This window comes from Furipterus horrens, unplaced genomic scaffold, assembly GCF_987537825.1.
Source record: "Furipterus horrens unplaced genomic scaffold, mFurHor1.1.pri manual_scaffold_2, whole genome shotgun sequence".
NCBI lineage: Eukaryota > Metazoa > Chordata > Mammalia > Chiroptera > Furipteridae > Furipterus > Furipterus horrens.
In genome coordinates, this window is record NW_028327172.1 from 63,817,244 (window position 1) to 63,838,729 (window position 21,486).

At 37.2% G+C, this 21,486-nt stretch overlaps 1 protein-coding gene across 1 annotated transcript in view; it reads left to right on the forward strand.

Annotated features, from left to right (window-relative positions):
* Positions 1–21,486, forward strand: part of MMP20 (matrix metallopeptidase 20) — a 47,695-nt gene that overhangs the window by 20,231 nt on the left and 5,978 nt on the right. Inside the window, exons 7-8 of the mRNA XM_090267824.1 lie at positions 5,562–5,698; positions 6,501–6,657. Of these exons, the coding sequence (XP_090123950.1) occupies positions 5,562–5,698; positions 6,501–6,657 (294 nt within the window). The remainder of the gene's footprint in view (positions 1–5,561; positions 5,699–6,500; positions 6,658–21,486) is intronic.

Below are 21,486 nucleotides of genomic sequence, written 5' to 3' on the forward strand. Positions count from 1 at the left end.
CCTGGTTTTCTTGCCCTCACCACTAGTTTTGTATGTGTTTTTGTTCATTTCAGCAGGACTAGCCTTCATTCCTTCCCCATCTTGTTTAAGATCTGCTGTTAGGTCTGTAAGCATTTTTATACCCAAAGCTCTGAACTGAGCCTCAGAAAGATTTCCTATCTGCTGCTTCATTAGGTTAGATATTTGCTGTCTGGTCAGCTGTGTCACAGGGATATCTATCATGATCTGTGCCATCCTGACCATTTTGTGTTTACCTTTGCTTCCTGGGCAGGGCTGTCACACCTCCTATGCTATAGGGGGTGGAACCCCGTGCACTTGTCACAACCAGGCGACCCATCTCACCACGCTGTGGCATTTTCTGTGGGGGTGGGGGTCCAAGATGGATTCCTGCCATTCACTCTCTGCTGAGAGACTGGGAGCCTCCTTTTCTGTTCCCACCCGCTTTGGGCCTCACAGTTCAAGGCAATGGAGGTCTGCCTTCCTCGGCTTTGGAATCGCAATCTGACGGGTCTGGTCTTCAGCTGGGGGTGCTCCCCAGGTGCTTCTCACCTCTCCCTAAATACGGGCGTCTGTACTTACCACTGTCCTGCCTCCATCGCTGCTACTACCATGGACACCACAGCTTGAACTCTCCTCCCCGGCTTCGCCCCTCAGACCTGTCCGATGAGCACCACTTCTTTATACCTTCATACGTTGGACTTCCGTTTATTTTCTGGAACTTCTGCTTATTCCTGGTTTTGTGGTAGTTTTATTCCTTCTAAGTTGTGGAGAGAGATGGAGTATATCAGTCTAGGCCTCCATCTTGGCCTGAAGTCTCCTGTGTTTGTTTGTTTCCATGTCCCAGGGAGAGCTGTCGCTCCTACTATGTTGTAAGCGGCGGAGCCTTAGGGATTCGTCAGTAACAGGCTACCTGTTTCACCACGTTGTGGTGCTGTATGTGGGGGAGGGGTCTGAGAAGAAACAATGCCGCTTGCCCAGCACTCGCCACTTTTCCAGGCACTTCTCCTACTTCTGCATTGGATTGGCACCCCTCTTGCTGCTGCCCTGGCTATTGTTCCCAGAGTGGATTGTGCTGCAGATGTTCTAGGTCCATGGGGGCCCTTTAAACAAGCGGACTCTGCTGAGAGACTGGCAGTTTCTGCCTCCATCCCAACCCCCACTGGTTTGCACAGTCAAAAGCAATGAGGCTTGATTTTCCCTGGTGCTGGGACCATGAGCTGTGAGGTCCAGTGAGGAGCTGGGAACACTCCCCAGGTGTCCCTTCTGCTCCCACCACCACACCCTGTCCTCTCTGCCCTGGCTCCGCCCCTCCTACCTGTCTGGATGAGTATTTCTTCTTTATATCTTTGTTTGTTGGACTTCCATGCACTTTGATTTTCTGGAACTTCTGGTTGTTTCTAGTTTTGAGGTAGTTGCATTCTTTCTTAGTTGTGGAGGGAGATGCAGCATGTCTGTCTACGCCTCCATCGTGGCCGGAAGTCAAAAGTCTGAAAACATGTCTTTTTAAAGTGTCTGTAAATAATTGTAAGAGTAGACCAGAGTTTATAAAATACTTTCATATGCATTATCTCAATTGATCATTTAAAGTATTAGCACTAATATTACTGTTTTCATTGTTATTTGACAGAAAGTAGAGTCCCAGAAAAATTAAGTGACTCACATGAGGTCACATATGCGATGATAAAACAAAGTTTCAAGCATCCCTTCCTTCTATCACTACAGCACAATCTCAGGGCAGAGAAGCAGCTGTTCAATTGTGAGCATCAAAAAGACAGAAAGAAGACAGACACCTCTTCCCCCTGAAACTAGGGAATAGGATGACAGAGAAAAACAGAGTCAGGGAGAGTAAAGAGTTGAAGAGGTTAGAAAATCAAGGTGCCCATTCAGCTTGTGCTGAATTACCTTGACAGTCCAGCAAATAGGAGATGAAGGCATCTTCTGAAAATAAGAGACTGAGGAGATCAGCTGAGGAAGGTGGGAGTGAAAACGGTTGGGTAGAATGAAAAAAGAACAAAGGTTTAAGAAACATGGATCAAGTCCCTGGATGTGCCAGGTGCTCTGCTACACCGAAGTTTAAAAGATGAATAATACATGACCCTGCCCCCAAGGAGTTCACAGGACTGACAGAGAGCTGCAAAGGGCCAGGTGAAGTTTACCAGTGACCTAATCTCAAACTTGATGAATTAGTTCCTGTTCTTTAGTAAAAGGGAGGGGAAATTTCATAGAATATGAAAATCGATGATCAAATAAATTCTGCTCAATCCTCTGGCACCCATTTATTTTGCCAACAAAGATTTATTGAGCCCTGACTATGTGACAAGCACAGCATTGGTTCATGGGCACACAAAAATAAACAGTGCAGCTAAATATCTAATCTGCAGATCCATAATATCAATCAATTCCATTGTTTTGTCTTCTTTATCAAAGATCAGATTACAGATTATTGATATGATCTCTTTATCTGTTTTCGTTACCAGTTTCAATATATCCTGCAGCTTTTCTTTTCCAACAAGTTCATAGGCTTGGGGGCAGAGGGGTAGCTTATATTTTAAATCCTTTTACAGATATATTAGGAGGTTACTTACTATACTCTCTTTTGTCAACTTTATTTATTATTGTAATCTACAGCTCTAAGATTGTAAATCCTCTGAGCATGTGTTCTGTTGCTTTATTACCAACTAGCCATAATTTTTTTTATTATTGCAATGAAAATTTTCATGACCGTAGATTCCTTTTGGAATTTGTGATACTTGATGGCTAGAGTTTATTTCTATCTTATGCATACAGTTTATACATTATAATATGTCATAACAGTGTTGAAACCAGGGTTTCTCAACTTTGGCTCTACTGATATTTTGTGCCAGACAAGTTTTGTTGTGTTGGGCTGTCCTGTGCACTATAGGATGTTTAGCAGCCTCCATCAGGCTTCATTCAACAGCACTGTCCAGGACCAGTTGTAACGCCAAAATTGTCACCAGACATTGCCAATAGTCCCCCGGGGCACAAAGTCATGCTTGGTTTAGAACAACTACTTTATCTCAATTTACTCCTCACAATATCCACAATACCTAAATCCAGGTTTGTGTAGTAAGAAATTTAAAATTCTTTGGCTGGTAAAAAGTTTAAAAAGTACCATTTTATCTTGCCTGCACTTAATCACTACTCTTTACTACCTCTCATATTGAGTCACTTGGGACATCAGTGTCCTGTAACTTCAAATAAAATTCAGGGTTCAATTTTACCTAAAATCTTATATTGATTTTAAAGTGAGAAATGAAGGAAAATGCATCCTGGCTTCAAGGTGGCCATGGAGAAAGTCAGCTGTACCTCATCAGAGGCAAAATTCAGACTGAGCCTGTTTATCAGAGGATGTGTCTGTCTTCCCCTTGCCCACTTTCTCACTCCCACCATTATAATCCCCTGAAGTGCACACTTCATGCCTTAGTAAGCATCTAGCACAGCAGCTTGAAGAGAATCAGCATTCTAGTACTATGGGTGAATTGAATTAATTGGAAAACAATTGCTTTTCAGCTTCCTGATCAAGTTCTCAATTAATCTATGATTCTGGCCTCCTTATCAAAGATGACATTATGGATTATCAACATGGACATGATCTGTTTATCTGTTTTCACTACCCAATTCTTCTGGATACCCAAATCTGTGCTCATTTTGTAGTGGTGGAGAAAAGGGAGAAAAGAAAGCAGTTCCTCTTGCCTTCAGAAAAAGCTAGGTGTGATTGGACAAGGGGTCAAGTTATAAACAAAGAAAAACCAAGGATCACAGCTGAGAATGAGCAAGGAGATGAGATAGGGTATGTGATGAAAATTAGGACAGCTGTGGTCTAGTTCGTGTCTGTCTACCCCTAACCACCAGATGAACTTGGGGTCCCTCAGCCATTCTGGGTCTCAGTTTTTCATCTGGTAATGCATGTGTTACCAGAAGGGAAGGCTGTGATGTGTAGGGACTGATGCAAGGCAGTATACCCTAAATTGTCCACGGTGGGTGCCCAATTAGTGGATGGTTAATGTCTAAGCAAATAATAATTTTTATAATTATAATATATAATATGTTTATAATGCACTTTCATAGGTATTATCTCATTTGATCCTCATAACAATCTTATGAATTAGGGCAGGTATTATTTGCACTTAAGAGATGATGAAACTGAGGCTTAGAGACACTGGTCAGTTGGAACTCTAGCCTACATCTTCTAAAACACAATGTGCTTCTCCTTCAGTACCATGATGCCATTTAGGAAACAAAGAAATATTTCTCTCTTCCAAGAATAGCTCTCTTTTAAATTTCATCACCGGCTTAAATTGCCTCACCTGAGATGCTTTCACCAAACCCCTAAGTGCAATAGGGTGTTCCTTCTGTGAATTCCCAGAGCACCCTGATCTTACCTCTTTGTGGAACTGATCCCTCTGAATTAGAATGTTCCAATCATTTGTCTGTCTCTACTACTAGACTGACGACAAGGGACTTGAGGGCAGGGCCTGGTTCTTGTTCAATGTTTCATCCTTGATGTTCCATAAATATTTGTTAAATTAATTGAATAGGAAATGCAACATAAGATTTGAGGAGTTTCTTAGGTCTACATGGAAAATTAAGTGTCAACACTGTATTACAACTTCCCTGTCCACAAATAATTTTCTGTATTGACTCTAGCTTCTGTCAAGTCAGTCAACTATTTGTAATTTATAAAAATAATTTTTATCTGAAAAACCAAAATGGACCACATTTACATTGACAGTGTCAACCCACAGCCTTCAAAATACTGCCATAATTTTACAGAAATAATATTGGGTAAGTGCATGCATGGTTGCTAAACCTTAATTTAATTTGTGTGCTACCAGATTTTCTGTTAATTAGCAGTCAGGTACAAAATTACAAACATTTTCAATAGATAAGTACAGAAGCAATATGATAATTTATAATTAACATTTTTGCTGTTTTTACTAAGAATAATTGGCACCTTCCAACCACAAAATTTGGGTTCATTTATATAATGTTTATAATGCTCACCTTGATAATATTTATCTTTGTGAGATCTTAATTTTCAAAAGATCAGATTAGGAAAAGAAAATTTGTATAAAATGATATTTTGAATAGGAAGGTGCACAGCTTAAATGTGTAAATCACTGATGTAATTTTTTGCTATATCTTTCAGTATTTTGATCACCCTTGAAGGAAGGGGATTGTAGAGATGCTAAAAGAATGAATGAGAGAAGAAACTGTTTACTAAGGTTAAAAAATGTATGTTCTCTTTTTTTTTTTTTTTATCATTGTGTGGTTGCCTCTCACTCGCGCCCTCAACTGGGGACCTGACATGCAACCTAATCATGTGCCCTGACTGGGAATTGAACCAGCGACACTTGGCTCGCAGGCCGATGCTCAATCCACTGAGCCACAGCAGCCAGGGCTCTGTTCTCTTTAAAAACAAGATAAAGGCAAGAGGTATTTAGCAATGGCCTCTGAAGTGTGCTGTGTAGTACATTTCAGTTCAATTTATAATATCTAAATTAACCCTTGATCTTGATTTCTTTTGGATTACCCAATAGGATTTTCTGGCGTCGGCAGGTTCACTTGATGGCAGGGATCCGGCCCAGCACCATTACCAGCTCCTTTCCCCAGCTTATGTCCAATGTGGATGCAGCCTACGAAGTGGCTGAGAGGGGCACTGCTTACTTTTTTAAAGGTACCCTACAGCAGCGGTCCCCAACCTTTTTGGCACCAGGGATCAGTTTCATGGAAGACAATTCTTCCATGGATTAGGGGGGTGGGGTGGTTTGGAGATGATTCAAGTGCATTACATTCAAGTTCACCTCCTGATGTGCAACCCGGTTCCTAACAGGCCCAGATCAGTACCAGTCTGTGGCCAGGAGGTTGGAGACCCCTGAGGTACAGATTCCTCTAAGAAAGAAATGGCAGGGTGCAATGTCTGGTGTGTCTGAAATATCTAGCACTGTCCGTGTTTGTTCAGTGATCATGGAACATGTTTTGGTCCCTCCTTCTCCTCAGGTGGGGTATGAAATGTCTCCTTATTGTATTATAACAATGACAGAATTGACTGTGACTATCAAACTGTTCTTAGGCCAAGCCTTTACCCTAGTGAGGCTTTATGCTAAGGGACAGTGCTCAGGGAGCTAGACACTTGATTCCTGCCCCCACGACCTCTGCTCAGAGTGGCATAGCATACCCTCCTGAGAATCTCTAATTAACAAAAGCCAGCATGGATGCAATGTAAGAACAATACCTTTGCTGCTATGCCAAAGTATTGTATTTTATCTTTGTTTATTTTTGGTTGAGAGATGCCTCCAGGGCAAATTTTAACTTTTTTATTAAATTGATTAGTTATAAGCTTGATCTCCTATTGGGATGTAGCCATGGCAAATATCCCAGAAACTAGCCCCGTTTATGATCCTGCATGGAAATCCTCATGAGTGAGGTACACCACTGAGGGGTATAGAGTTTTTGTAAACTTTAATTTCTGTTTTTAGGCCCCCACTACTGGATTACAAGAGGATTCCAAATGCAAGGTCCTCCTCGTACTATTTATGACTTTGGGTTTCCAAGGTACGTGCAGCAAATAGATGCTGCTGTCTATCTCAAGGATGCACAGAAGACCCTTTTCTTTGTGGGAGATGAATACTACAGGTATGACTTCTCTTTTTCATTGTCATGCTGTATTCAATGGGAATTAAAAAAACCTTGAGCAGAAATGAATGCAGGCAAGTTTGCAATAGACCCATTGACTCTTCTTGGCCACTGGGGTGCCATTTACTGATGGCTGACACTGTCTTCAAGATATGGAGCCATCCAAATGATAAGTGAAACATTAATTCAATAATACCATTCTTTGGTCTCTAGAACACCAAACAACCTGATCTTTCAGTGCATTCATTAACTGGACCCCCAGTGACCTAAAAGTGAAGATGCAGCATCCCCAAGTCCATAAATACCCACTGGGAATGGCTGAGGGAGAACTGGTTCCCTGTTATGTGAGTATCAATGCATTTCACAATGCTCTGTGATTTTTGTGCAAAATGGTCATGGCTGTGACTATGGGGATCTTTGAACAAAAGTTCTGCTAAAAGGAAAAAGCCTTATTCCTAAGTCTTTTATCCAACCTAGAACATGAAGATTCTTTTAACCAAAATAAATTATTAATCTTTCCATGCCAGTCCCTCAGGAGGTTATTATAAGCAGATCTGAATAAGGTGTCATATGTCATCCAATCACAGTACACGGGGTCACACCTCCTTTCACCTACTGGGTTTCTCTCCTTAATTATTTAAAGGATGAGTACAGCTCTTTGCCAAACTCTGCCTCTGCACACCTCCCCTCTGTTCCACATTCTCATTTTGGCATTGTGTAACTTCAAAAGAGAGAGGCAAAAATATATCCTAAGTGGGTGACTATGCTAAACATTTTTAGGGTTTGGCTGGAAGCAGGAGGGCACACTTTGGTCAAAGAATTTTTATTTTATGTCACCTATTTTTTATTATTGTTGTTATTCTATTACAGTTGTCCCAATTTTTCTTCCTTGCCCTCCTTCAACCAGCCCACCCCCCAACTCTCGCGGTCAATCCCCACACCATGGTCCATGCCCACAGTAATATTTATACATGTTCTTTGACTATTCCCTTCCCCCTTCTTTTCACCATCATCCACCTCCTCCCTCCCCTCTGGTCACATTCAGTCTGTTCCATGTTTCCACACCTGTGGTTCTATTTTGCGCGTTAGTTTATTTTGTTCATTAGATCTCTCCTATGGATGAGATCATATGGTATTTGTCTTTCACCAACTGGCTTATTTCACTTAGCATAATAGTCTCCAGTTTCAGCCATGCTGTCACAAAAGGTGAAATTCCTTCTATTTTCTGCTGCATAGTATTCCATCATGTAAATGTACCATAACTTTTTTATCCACTCATCTACTGATGGGCATTTAGGCTGTTTCCAGCACTTGGCTATTGTAAATAGTGCTGCTATGAACATAAAGGTGCATAACTTTTTTTGAATTGGTGTTTTGGGATTCTTAGGGTATATTTCCTGCAGTGGAATCGCTGGGTCCATTTTAGTTTTTAAAGGAGATTCCATATTGTTTCCCACAGTGGCTGCACCAGTCTGCATTCCCACCAACAGTGCACTAGAGTTCCCTTTTCTCTACATCCTTGCCAACATTTGTTGTTTATTGATTTATTAATAATAGCCATTCTGACTGGTGTGAGGTAATATCTCATTGTGGTTTTAATTTGCATCTCTCTGATCACTATGGGCCATCTGTATGTCTTTCTTGGAGAAGTATCTATTCAGGTCCTTTGCCCTTTTTTAAATTGGATTTCTTGCCTTCCTGGAGTTGAGACATATGAGTTCTTTATATATTTTGGAGATCAATACCTTGTCAGAGGTATCATTGGCAAATATGTTCTCCCATACAGTCAGTTCCCTTTTCATTTTGATGATGGTTTCTTTAGCCATGCAGAAGCTTTTTAATTTGACATAACCTTATTCGTTTATTTTTTCATTTATTTCCCTTGATCTAGAAGATACATCAGCAAAAATATTGCTATGTGGGATATCAGAAATTTTACTGCATATGTTTTCCTCTAGGATTTTTATGGTATTAAGACTTATATGTCTTTTATCATTTTGAGTTTATTCCAGTGTATGGTATAAGACGGTGGTCTAGTTTTATTTTATTTTATTTGCATGTACCAGTCCAGTTCTCCCAACACCATTTATTGAAGAGACAATTTTTACTCCGTTATAATTTATCTCGTGCGCCACCTTGTCAATTAATTGAGCATAGAGACCTGGGTTTGTTTCTGGGATCTCCATTCTGTTCCATTCATTTATGTATCTGTTCTTATGCCAGTACCACACTGTTTTGATTACAATGGACTCGAGAATAGTTTGATATCAGATATTGTGCTCCCTCCAACCTTGTTCTTCTTTTTCAAGATTGCTGAGTTTATCCCTTGTCTTTTTGGTTCCATATAAATTTTTTAAATATTTGTTCTATATCTGTGAAATATGCCATGGGTATTTTAGTAAGAATTGTATTGAATCTATAGATTGCTTTAGGTAGTATGGACATTTGATAAAATCTAGCACACATTTATGATAAAAACACTCAGAAAAATGGCAATAGAATATACCTCAACATAATAAAGGCCATATATGAGAAACCTACTACCAACATGATACCCTAAGGGCAATAATTAAAGCTTTCCCCTTAAGATCAGGAACAAAACAAGAGTGTCCACTTTCACCACTCTTATTCAACATAGTACTAGAAGTCATAGCCAAAGCGATCAGACCAGAAAAAGAAATAAAAGTCATCCAAATTGGAAAGAAGAAAGTAAAACTGTCATCATATGCAGATGACATGATAGTGTACATGGAAAACCCTATAGTCTCCATCAAAATATTACTCGACCTAATAAGTGAATTTGGCAAAATAACGAGATATAAAGTCAATGTATCATGGCATTTTTTTCTACACCAACAATGAACTATCAGAGAAACTAGTGGAAAAGTCTCACTTACTATAGCTAGGAGAAAAATAAAATACCTAAGAATATATTTACTAAGAAGGTAAAAAACCTGTACTCAGAAAACTATAGAACACTGAAGAAAGAAAATAAGGGAGATACAAATAAATTGAAACATATACCATGTTCATGGATTGGAATAATTAACTTCATTAAAATATATAATCATTAAAATATATAAACATTTCTGTGGCATACAAGAAATTTATAAATAAATATTTCCACCTGACTGATATTATCTTCCCCAATTTGAAGCTGAGTAAGTAATATAACTGGAGAAGAGATATATTGGATGAGAATGAAAACTTATTTTATAAAAATGAATGCCAGACAAATGTGGACCCTGCTGACTCTTCTGGGTCTCTGAAAGCACTGGTAGCACTGTTCAAAGTATCATGTGGTGTCATGAGTTACCACTTTCAGTCCAGTGTTTAAACCACTAAACCAGCTACTTTTCTTTCAGACATCCCTTTCTGAAAGTGATAGTAATTCATTTATTAAGCCCCTAATATCTGCTGGGCAGATTCTCCAAAGTCTTTCATTAAGATAAGGGAACTGGGGGAAGAGGGGTGCTGGGTGGAGGAGAGCAAAGGGGAAAAAATTGGAACTATTGTAACAATATAATCAATAAAATATACTTAAAAAAAAAAAGATAAGGGGGCTGAAGCCCTGGTTGCTGTGGCTCAGTGGATTGAGCGTCGGACTGCGAGCCAAGTGTCGCTGGTTCGATTCCCAGTCAGGGCACATGACTTGGTTGCATATTAGGTCCCCAGTTGGAGGTGCAAATGAGAGGCAACCATACAGTGATGTTTCTCTTTCTTTCTTTCTCCTTTACCCTCTCTCTAAAAATAAATAAACAAAACAACAAACAAATTATTTTTAAAAAAGATAAGGGGACTGTAATCATAGTCCTAACATACAAGAAAATAGGTATTAAGAAATTCAATTCCCATTGTGGATTTTTAGATAATGAGATTGAGAAATACATGTATAAGCATGCATGCGGGAATGTGAAGGCATTTATGTTATGACTATTCAGTTAATTTGTCAAAGCTTGTTCAGAGCCTGATATTCATTAGGGGGGATTACCCATTCTCCCATTATATCTCTTCTCCATTAATCGCCTGGTGTTTGGAGTAATCCACCACGCACCAGGACCCACAGTAAAGCATGCACCTTCAGCCAGGCAAGATTGAGGCTTACAAGCCAACAAGGAGCTTGACGAAAAATTTAAAATTTCTGCAAATTTAAGGCTGCTGAGGGAGAGGGTCTCTGGTTTTAAGGATATCTGATACCTCCTGATGAAACAACACTGATTCTTTCCAGCTGGGAGTCTGAAAGTGTTTATTAAGGAAAAATCTTTAGTAACATAGGAAAAACAGATTCATTAAAAAGTCAGTCTATGGCCCTGGCTGGTGTGGTTCAGTGGATTGAGTGCCAGCCTGTCAACCAAAGGGTTACCAGTTCAATTACCAGTCAGGGCACATGCCTAGGTTGCAGGTCAGTTTCCCCAGTTGGGGGCATGCAAGAAGCAACCACACATTGATGTTTCTCCTCCTCTCTTTCTCCATTCCTTCCCCTCTCTCTAAACATAAATAAGTAAAATCTTTTTTTAAAAAAAGTCAGTCTATGGCATTAACTCAAACGTTAAAGAGTGCCTTTTACTGTTAAGGGAAGGAAACAATGGTAGACACTTTAACATTAACCTTCCTAGGTTACTGAGAATACGAAGTGTTATAATGCATACAGACACTGAACACAGTGCCTGGCACATAGTAAGTGCTCAAACTGTTCAGTAATAGTAGGAACTTATATGGAAATTACAAATAATTGCTTTTAAAGTTGTGATTATTAACCAATAATTGTTTAAACTTCCGTATTTCTCTGAGGGGCAATGCAGTCAAAGAAGCTTTCAAAGGGAGTTTTCTTTTTGAAGAGTGAAGGGCCCCAATATTGCACTGAAATTACTGCTTTTGGCAAAGTATAGGCAATTTTTTCAACAAGCAGAGTCTTCTACTCTACACACTCCAACACACACACTGGTTTATGCACTAAGAAATAAGACAAGCACCCCTGACTTACAGCTCAAAAATTCACAAAAAGTTGTATCAGATTTATTAATAACACCCCTGCCTGAATTCCACATATTGTATTTAGCAGGGCCTCACATATATGACATCATATTGTCATGGAAAGCTCTAAATCACTTAGAAATTTCATTGAGCTGCTAATAACAAATACCCCAAAATATTGTGGCTTAAACTTATAAAGGGTTTGTTTTCCTTATACATGTAACATGTCTGAAGTTTAACAGATTTAGGGCTATTAAGGTGGGTCCATTGCCATTAGGAGCCCAAGTCTTTTCTAACATTTTATTCCGCTCTTCTTAGCACATGGCTTGCACTCTCATGGTTGTCATGAGATTTGAGGTGGCTAGTGGAGCTTCAGTCATTACATCTCTGTTCTAAGCAGGAAGATGGAGGAAGCCAGGAGGAAAAGGCAAAGGAGATGAATGAGGTTCAATAGGTAAAGCACATGGCCACACTCAAAAATACAGAAGGCTATAGCCTCAAGTTATAGACCAAGAATCTACTGTATTGACATCCATTGACAGTGAGTTAGAACTTATCTTTCCTAGTCATTCCTTAGGTTCTCATGCTAGTTCAGTCTGTGATACAAGTAATGTGCCAAGGGAAAAGTCTCTGGATATACTTGTTGTCAGGGAAATTCTCCATGAACTTCTAGGGCTTGGGACCAGTTTGACTGAATGAAGGGCCATGAGAAAGTTATTGAGGAACTTCTTCCACTGAGGATTGAGGGTTGGCTTGCAGTCAGGTTGGTTTAGACTTTAAGAGTGAGACCCACATATCAGCATACTAGTAACTTACAAGGAAGCAGCCTCCTGAAAACTACAAAGTGAAATTGAAAAGGGAGCTCCACCATGCTGATGCCATTATATGCTGCTACATCACGCAATAACATACTGGTTAAACTTTGCCAACTCGGGGCTACTTCCCACACATTCATTTACTTTTATTCCTTTCTTCTTTCTAGCAGGCCCCAATGATCCAGCCAATTTTTCTTCTTTATGTTACTTCTACCACCTATGGCTCATTTCTCCTAATGTTCTCCCTTGCCTGCCAATTGCAGAGCAGAGGCCATACCAGGAAGTTTCTAGGGGTGTATCAACTCCATCGTTCTTTGAGATGAACACTGTAGAGCATAACCGATGCAATGGAGGACACAGTCTTCCACATTCTCTCTTTCCTGACTACCCTAGGAATACTGGAAATGGATCTATTTCTTTAAGGATTTTATTGTTAGTCACCATAGAGAAACAAATAACAAAAATAAGGAAGATGAGCAGTGGTTAAAATCTTGTCTTTTAATCCTAATTTTAAAAAAATGCATTACCAAATGACCACATTCAACCTACATATATTGAGCATAATTAGGTGTCAGGCTCTGTACTAGAAGCTGACACCAAGAGAAGCACAGTGTTTCCTATTTAAGAGTGTGGGTAGGAATAAAAGAGTCTTAATCTCAACTCTAACAGCAATCATCTGGCAATCTGGATCATCTTTCTGTGTTTCATCATCTTCAAAATGGAGGTAGAAATAATATCTACTTCACAGAGTTGTGGGAATGAATTTAAAAAGTGTGAAATGTCTGTCATATAATAACTTTTCAATCCATGTTGGGTGCTATTAATGTCCTCATCAAGTCTTATAGTTGAGAGTAAATATGTGGATAAATAATTAACAATTCATAGAAGCCCTGATAGAAGACTTCACAGGGATCAGTGGGGCAAAACAAAGAGGAAATAGCCAAGAAAGAATTCTCAGAGGAAGCAGTGACTGAGCTTCATCTTGAGAGTTGAGTAGGAGTTTCCCAGTCAGGAGGAGGGAGGGGTGGGGGTTGCTTCCCGGCAGAGAACAGTTAAAGCAAAGGAACTGATGTATGAAATAGCCCATGTGTATGGGAAAAAACTAAAGAAGTTCACTATGACTAAAGCAAGGGCCAGAATGAGAAATGTGGCCCAAGGATAAGCTGGGTGTAGATCATGGACAACTTATGCCTTTATAGGAAGGTCATAGGTCTTGTGCTCTAGAGATGAGGGATATTATTGAATGTCTTAAATAAAGGAAGGAACCAATAAGATTTGTGTTATAAAAATATCATTCTGGAAGCAGTGTGACTATATTTGAGGAGACAAGATTGAAAGTCATCTAAACCACTTAGGCCAGGAGGCAGTAGGAAACATTCAAAGTGTTAAAAACAAAACAAAACTCCTTTTCAAAAATGAAGGCAAAACAAAGACATTCCCATATAAACAAAACTGAAAGAATTTATTGCTAGTACATGTCCCTTACAAGAAATACTAAAGGAAGTTTTTCAGGCTGGACATAAATGTCACGTGGCAGTAATTTAAATCTACATTAAAAAAAAAAAAAAGTGTCAGTAAGTCTAATTATGTAATTATAGAAAGATAGTATAAATGCATATTTCTTCTCCTTTCTTCTCTTAACTGATTTTAAATTAACTGTGTAAAACAATACATATATAATTATATTATTAGACCTATCACATACAGAAATATACTTGACAATAACAGCACAAAGAAGTTGGGTGGGAGAAAAACTGTACTAGGCTAAGCTAATGACACCAGATAGTAACTCAGATTCACACAAACAAAAAAAAGAACCATAACTGATAAGTAAGAGGTTAATATAACAAATGCTATAAGTATATATTTGCTCTTCTTTCTTCTCTCAGTTTCTTTAGAGGACATTAATTTATATAAAACAGTAATTATAACAATATACTTTGGGGTTTGTAACACATACAGATGCAATATGTATAACAATACCGCAAAGAGAGGAATAGGGAATAGAGTTATATAGGAGTTGTGTTTTAATATCTCAGTGGAATTAAGTTTGTAATGTAGGTTATGGTAAATTTAGATGTCTATGGTATTCCCTATAGTAACCACTAAGAAAGTAACTTTAGAAAATATAGTGAAAGTTATTTTTAAAATTAAAATGGAACATTAAAGTTTTTTTCACTAATGCAAAATAAAGCACTAAGGAGCAATAGCGGAACCAAAAAGACATGAGACATGTTTAAACCAAAAAGTAAAATCGCAAATCTAAGTCCAATTATATTAATAATATTAAATGTGAATGGATCAAACAATCTAAATGACAGAGATTATCACACTAGATAAAAAAACAATATCCAATTATATACTATGTACAAGAGACACACTTTAGATTTAAAGATATGAATAGATTGAAAGTAAAACAATGGAATATATCTATTATTATATATACATTTATATATATAAAATAAAAAATGTTACTAGGGATAGATAGGGTCATTTTATAGTGATAAAAGGATCAATCTACCAGGAAGATATAACAATTATGAACCTGACAAGAGAGCCCCAAAATGCACAAAGCAAAAGCTGACAAAAATAAAGGGAGAAACAAAAATTGAATAACAATAGTTTGAGGCTTTGATACTTCACTTTCAATAAGACAGAACAACTAGACATCAATATCAATAAGGAAGAGACTGGGACAGCACTATAAAGCAACTAGGCCTAACATATACCTATAGATAGATGATATGTTAGGCTAAAGCGCAAGTCTCAATAAATTTAAAACAATTGAAATCGTACAAGTATCTTCTTTGGTAACAATGGAATAAAGTTAGAAATCAATAGCAGAAGAAAAACTGGAAATTTTACAAACATGTGGAAATTAAATAGCAACCAATGGGGCAAAGAAAAAATCACATGGGAAATTAGAAAATACTTACAAATGAATAAAAATTGAAACACAACATATAAGAATTTATGGGCACAGTGAAGGCAGTGCTCAAAGAGGAATTCATAGCCATAAAAAGGCCTATATTAAAAAAGAAAAAAATTCCCAAATTAATAATTTAACTTTGCAGCTTCAGAAGAGAAAAGAACAGATTAAACCTAAAGCAAGCAGAAAGAAAGAAACAATAAAAATTGCAAAGGAAATAAATGAAATAGGTAACATACAAGCAATTTGAGAAAATCAAAAAAACAAAAAGTTGGTTCTTTGAGATCAACAAAATTAACAAACATCTCAGTAAATTCACCTTTTGAAACAGAGAAAACTGAAATTATTAAAATCAGAAGTGAAAGAGGGGATATTACTACAAATCCTTTAAAATAATGCTATAAACAATTGTAAGCCAATAAATTAGATAACATGAAATGGACAAATTTTTAAAAAGATACAGAATGATGAAACTGAGTCAAGAAGAAAAAGACAGTCTGAATAGACCTATAACAAGTGAAGAGCCTTAATTCATAATCAAAAATTTATCCACAAAGAAAAGCCCAGGCCTAGAGGCTTCACTGGTAAATCTACCAAAACATTTAAAGAAGAATTAATACCAATTTTTTGCAAATGCCTCAACAAAACAGAAGGGGGTGGAACCTTTCCCAACTCATCGTATAAAGCCAGCATTACCCTGATACCAAAGCCAGACAGACACATCACAAATAAATAAAACTTCAGACCAAAATCTATTATGAATATGGGTGCAAAAATCCTCCAGAAATATTATCAAACTAAATCCAGCAACATTTATAAAAAATTATATACCATGTGCAAGTGTGATTTTCCCCAGGAATGCAGGTGGGTTTAACATCTTAAAATAAATTAATATAATATACCATAGCAATAGAATTAAAGAGTAATTACCTCAGTAGGTGGAGAAAAAAGATTTGACAAAATCTAACACTGTTGCATGATAAAAGAAGTCGGCAAACTAGGAATAGAAAAACACTTTCTCAAACTGATAAAACACATTAATGAAAAGCCCACAGCTAATACCATACTCAGCCGTGAAATAGCAAATGCTTTCCCCTAAAATCAAGAAAAAGACAAATTTCCTCTCTCACCACTTCCATTCAACATCATACTGGAGATTGTAGCTAGGGCCATTAAGCAACAATTAATTAAATAAAAGGCATCCAGAATGAAAAAAAAGTAAAATTATATTTATTTGCATGTCACATGATTTTTTACTTAGAAATGCCTAAGTAATTCTTTAAAAATAAGTATTAGAACTAATAAATGAGTTCAGCAAGTTTGCAGAATATGAGTTCAACATGCAAAAATCAATTGCATTTCCACCCACTTCAATGAAGAATATAAAAATTAAAGAAACAATTCCACTTCTAGTAGCATCAAAAAGAAAATACTTAGATATGAATTTAACAAAAGAATTTGAAAACATAATCTGGAAAGTTACAAAACATGGTTTAAAGAAATTAAACAAGATTTAAATGGGAAAATATCTCATGTTTATGGATTGGAAGCCTTAATATTTTTAAGATTGAAATATTACTCAAATTGTTTTACAAATTCAACATAATCCCTACCAAAATACCACTGACTTCTTTGTAAAAATTGTCAAGCTGACCATAAAATTGATAAGTAAACTAATAGGACCCAGAATAGCGAAAATATCTTGACAAAGAAGAAAGTTGAAGGACTCAGACTTCCCAATTTCAAAACTTGCTACAAAGCAACAGTAATCAAGACAGGGTGATACTAGCATAAGGATAGATTTATAGATCAATGGAATAAAATTGACAGGCCAGAAATAAACCCATATATCTTTGGTCAGTTGATTCTTGACAAGGATGCTATATGTCCATTCAATGGAGGAAAGAATAAAATTAAGAATTAAAGCAGAATTAAAGGAATAAATAGGCGTTCCATTTTGTATATGTAGAGTTGGATGTGCTTATAGGACCCAAGAATGGAAATGTCCTGAAGAAAGTTGGACATCCAGGCATTAAACTCGGAGAACTCAGGCTGGGGAGATAAACTTGGATTCATCATACAGTCAGGTGGTAATTAAAGCCACAGCTATTTTTCCATGTCATTACGAATTCTTTGCTTCAAATCTTCTCACCTCATGGGGTACTGGTTTCTGATCTCTTGTCTAGGACAGTACATGGCAGCTAGCTTCTCACTCTTCTCCCTTCTCTTTATTCTGACCACTCTCCTCTCTGCCCTTCTCTGATGCAGATTACAAAGGCCCTTTCCTACATGGAAGCCCAGTGATTCCTGGCTAGAAGTGGATTATTAACTTCAAAGGAGATTCCAGTTTTCCATTTCACTAGAAAAATCTCTTTGAAGAAACTTACTGAAAACATATATCTTAGATACTTTATAAATAAATCCCCCTTTTGCAATCCTTCCTCACATTTTTTAAAGCATCTGTTAGCAGACACAGCTCCTCAATCAGTACTTTAAAGGAGGCAGAACAGAGTCAGTTTTGCCATTGTCATGTGATAGATATCATCACAATCAAAATCCTAACAAATCTTGGTTCTGAGCGTAGTGAAATAAGCCAGGCAAAGAAAGCAAAATACCATATGATATCACCTAATACAGGAAACTAAAGAACAACACAAACAAACGAACTAAATAAAACAAAGAGTAGAATAGTAGTCAACAGGGGGGAGAGGGGATGGAGAGAAGGGGGATAATTAAGGGAAGGGTCTAGTCAAGGAGCGTTTATAAATGACTCATGGACATGGACAACGGGGAGGGATATGATTGCTGGAGAAAGGGTGGGTTGGGTGGGGGGGAGCAATGGGGGGAAAATGGGACAACTGTAATTGAAAAACCAAAATATAAAAGAAAAAAAAAATAAGAGAGGGAAACATCAATCGGTTGCCTCCCTGTGTGCCCTGATGGGGGATTGAACCTGAAACCTTTTTTTTTTTTTTTTGGTGGGAGGATGCTTCAACCAACTGAGCCACCCACCTGGCCATGGTTCTTATGCAGCCTTTATCTAAGGAAATTAAGAGAGGATGTTAACCCAAAGGAAGCTTGAAGTACCAGGAAACAGAGGAACTAATACAGGAAAAAGGCAAAGAAATTCCATGTTATGGTAAAGGAATGACCCAAGACAAAAACTGTGGAGCAGACCTAGAGAACAACTAATTCAGATTAGAACAAGAGGATGATGAGTTCCAGGAGGGATATCTTCAAGAAAAAGAAAGTGGAATCGATAAATTAATTGATGTATTTGCCTGTACTAAAAGGGGTTTTATTATGGTGCCAGAGAGTTTGGAAAAACAATTAAGGATGGACATATAGACACTGGGCTAATAAAAAAATTAAGTAATGATTAACTTTCCCCTGTTCCCAATCCCCATTAAGTTGACAAGAAAATAAATGAACTTACACTAAAAAAAAAAAAAAAAAAAAAAAAAAATCATACAGGCACTTTACTAAAATAATCCCCAAGTCCTCGTATTACAAAGGTGGAGAACAAGACAATAGATCTCAAAAAACCATGTCTTATATCTATGGCACCATGACATTGCTAGTGAAGTTTAACTGTCAGTAATGATCTACTTAATATTTATTACCAATTAATCAATATTAAATGATGGAACAATGCCCATAAAGGAAATAAACTTAGTTATAGGTCAATTAATTTTAGTTGGTATTTAGGTATTTCAGTTGATATTTCTTGTTTCATAGACAAGACTTCAATGATAAGAAAATATATACAATTGATTTCAGCAGACAACTAGTACATAGTTAATTCACAATAAAAACTCATTTCTTTTTTAACATTTGAATTAAGCAAATATTTATTTATTATTTATTATGTATTAAGAACCTAACACATAAATAATGCTGAGTGTTTTCTCAATTATCTAATTTTCCCATCTGCTTTCTAACCAGTCTTGAGAAATACGTACTACTATCTCCATTTAAAAGTTAAGAGTATCACATCACAGAGATTAAGTGATTAGATCAAGGCCACACAACTAAATATGGTCCACCTGAGGCTCTATTTCATGTCCTCTCAATCCAAATTCAGAGGTCCTTCCCATTCACTATATATATTCATTCTTCATTCACTTCATCATTTACTTCTTTACTGTCAATTAAAATACCCACACCCATGATTCTTACCCCATTATATAATTTCCTTTTTATTTACCCTCAGGAAATTCCTCAATGTACCCGTAGACCTTCACAGTATTAATCCCTTCCTTGCTTAATTCTCTGGACTACCTCCAACATTCTCCAGCCCTCCTTTCTCCCCTCTTTGCATAATGTCTACCACTGCAAAATGTTATCCTGATGAAGTGTGTTTAAAGATTAGGTAAAGATTAAACTCACTGATGGCTTGAAATCCCAGGTTGAATCACAAAGTTCACTTAACCTTATACTAACCTCAGTCAGAGTGAATGGTTCTTGGTGACAAAATAAACTGCAAAGACTTATGGCTTGAACCTGCCTGGAGTGTCTGCATGTGTGTGTGTGTATGTGTATGTGTGTATATAAATTCCACTCTTCCTCATGACCATTATTACCCAGATGAAGAGACCAGGGCTCACAGCTCTCAACACTTTCCCCTGATCAGAGAGTCAGCAAATAATAGAGTCAGAATTCAAACACAGAGCCCTCTGACTATACATGTTGTGCTGTTCGCTCTGTAACAGAAATCCTTAAATATTTTTCCACAAACCAAGGGCTAGCTCATCACAAAGTTTTTATAAGTCCACAGAAAGATAAGAACAACAGGACAATATGATACATGTCTGGGAGTGGGATCTGTGTCAGTAAAAAGACACATTATTGGCAAGACCCATCTTTTATTCTGCAATTATGTTCTTTCTGCCTTTTTGGTGGTAAAGTTTCTTTTCTTTGTGAAATTGTAATGAAAATAGGTGTTAATTTTTTGATGGTATAGTGTAATATTCTTACTTGGTAAAATGAAAAGTAGGTAATATTATGTTAGTAATGTAGGCTCTGTCTACATAAAAGGTTCAGGTGAAATATTGATATGTTACCAGCTAATCTCAAAATGTGATTTTTGTGTCAGGCTGATAGTTTTAAATAGGTTTTGTTGAGAATAATACTCTTTGGAATGCAGTTAGAGGCTAGGAGACAAGAGAGCAGAAAGGAAGAGGGGCTGCTGAATACGCGTGTGGTAGAAGAGATGGAGGAAAGAAATAGTAATTTCACAATTTTGCCAAAGACTTTGCCTAGGTTTTTATAAATAGGATTGAGAATTAAAATTTGCAACTAGACATTACTTCTCTAAAATTTCTTCTGAAATTTATTTATATATGATATTATTACCTCTGCTAACCTCTGCTTCACTTTACATAAGATTTTAGTTGTTACCACCACCCATTATAGGAAATGAAGCAGAGAGATAAAAAGAGAAAATTTTCTTTTTCAGATATTTCTGAATAAGTAGTAATTATATTCTCTTTAAAACTTATTTCTGTATTATTTAAACTGCCTCTATTCTCAAGAAAGATTTTTGCTCTGTCATTTCTTTCTTTCCAGATTTCCCCATCCAATTTAAATATCTACAAGCAGATCCCAACCTGTAATAGGTTTCCCGACAAATATTCTTCAGTCAGTCACTTGTTTGGAAGTGAGAATACATTTTGCCATAAAGCAATATAAGTGGTGACTAAGTTCTCAAAATCACTCCTAAATGGCTCTTAAATATACACAAAGACAAGGAGCTATAATTATAATTGTTCAGTTTCAAATAATCTATTCAGAGCCAACAAAAGAGGATAAAGATATGAAGGCATTCCACCATCTCCTGAGCATAAGTCAATATTAGGCAAAGAATTCAAAATAAGATGTTCTCTGTTATCCTTCCATTGTGATTTTCCCTCTGTATATACAGAGAGGCCAAATGTGTCTTAGTGGCTTTGCTTTCTTTCACATCCCATGCCCCAGATATTTTAAGCTTTACAATGATCTTCTTCACTCCTTCCAATCAAAGCTTCCATTGCCTCAATACAACTAACTGTCTCAGGGAAGCGAGGGAAAAAAAAACAGCCTAGTGAACAAAGATTAACATGTGAATAACCT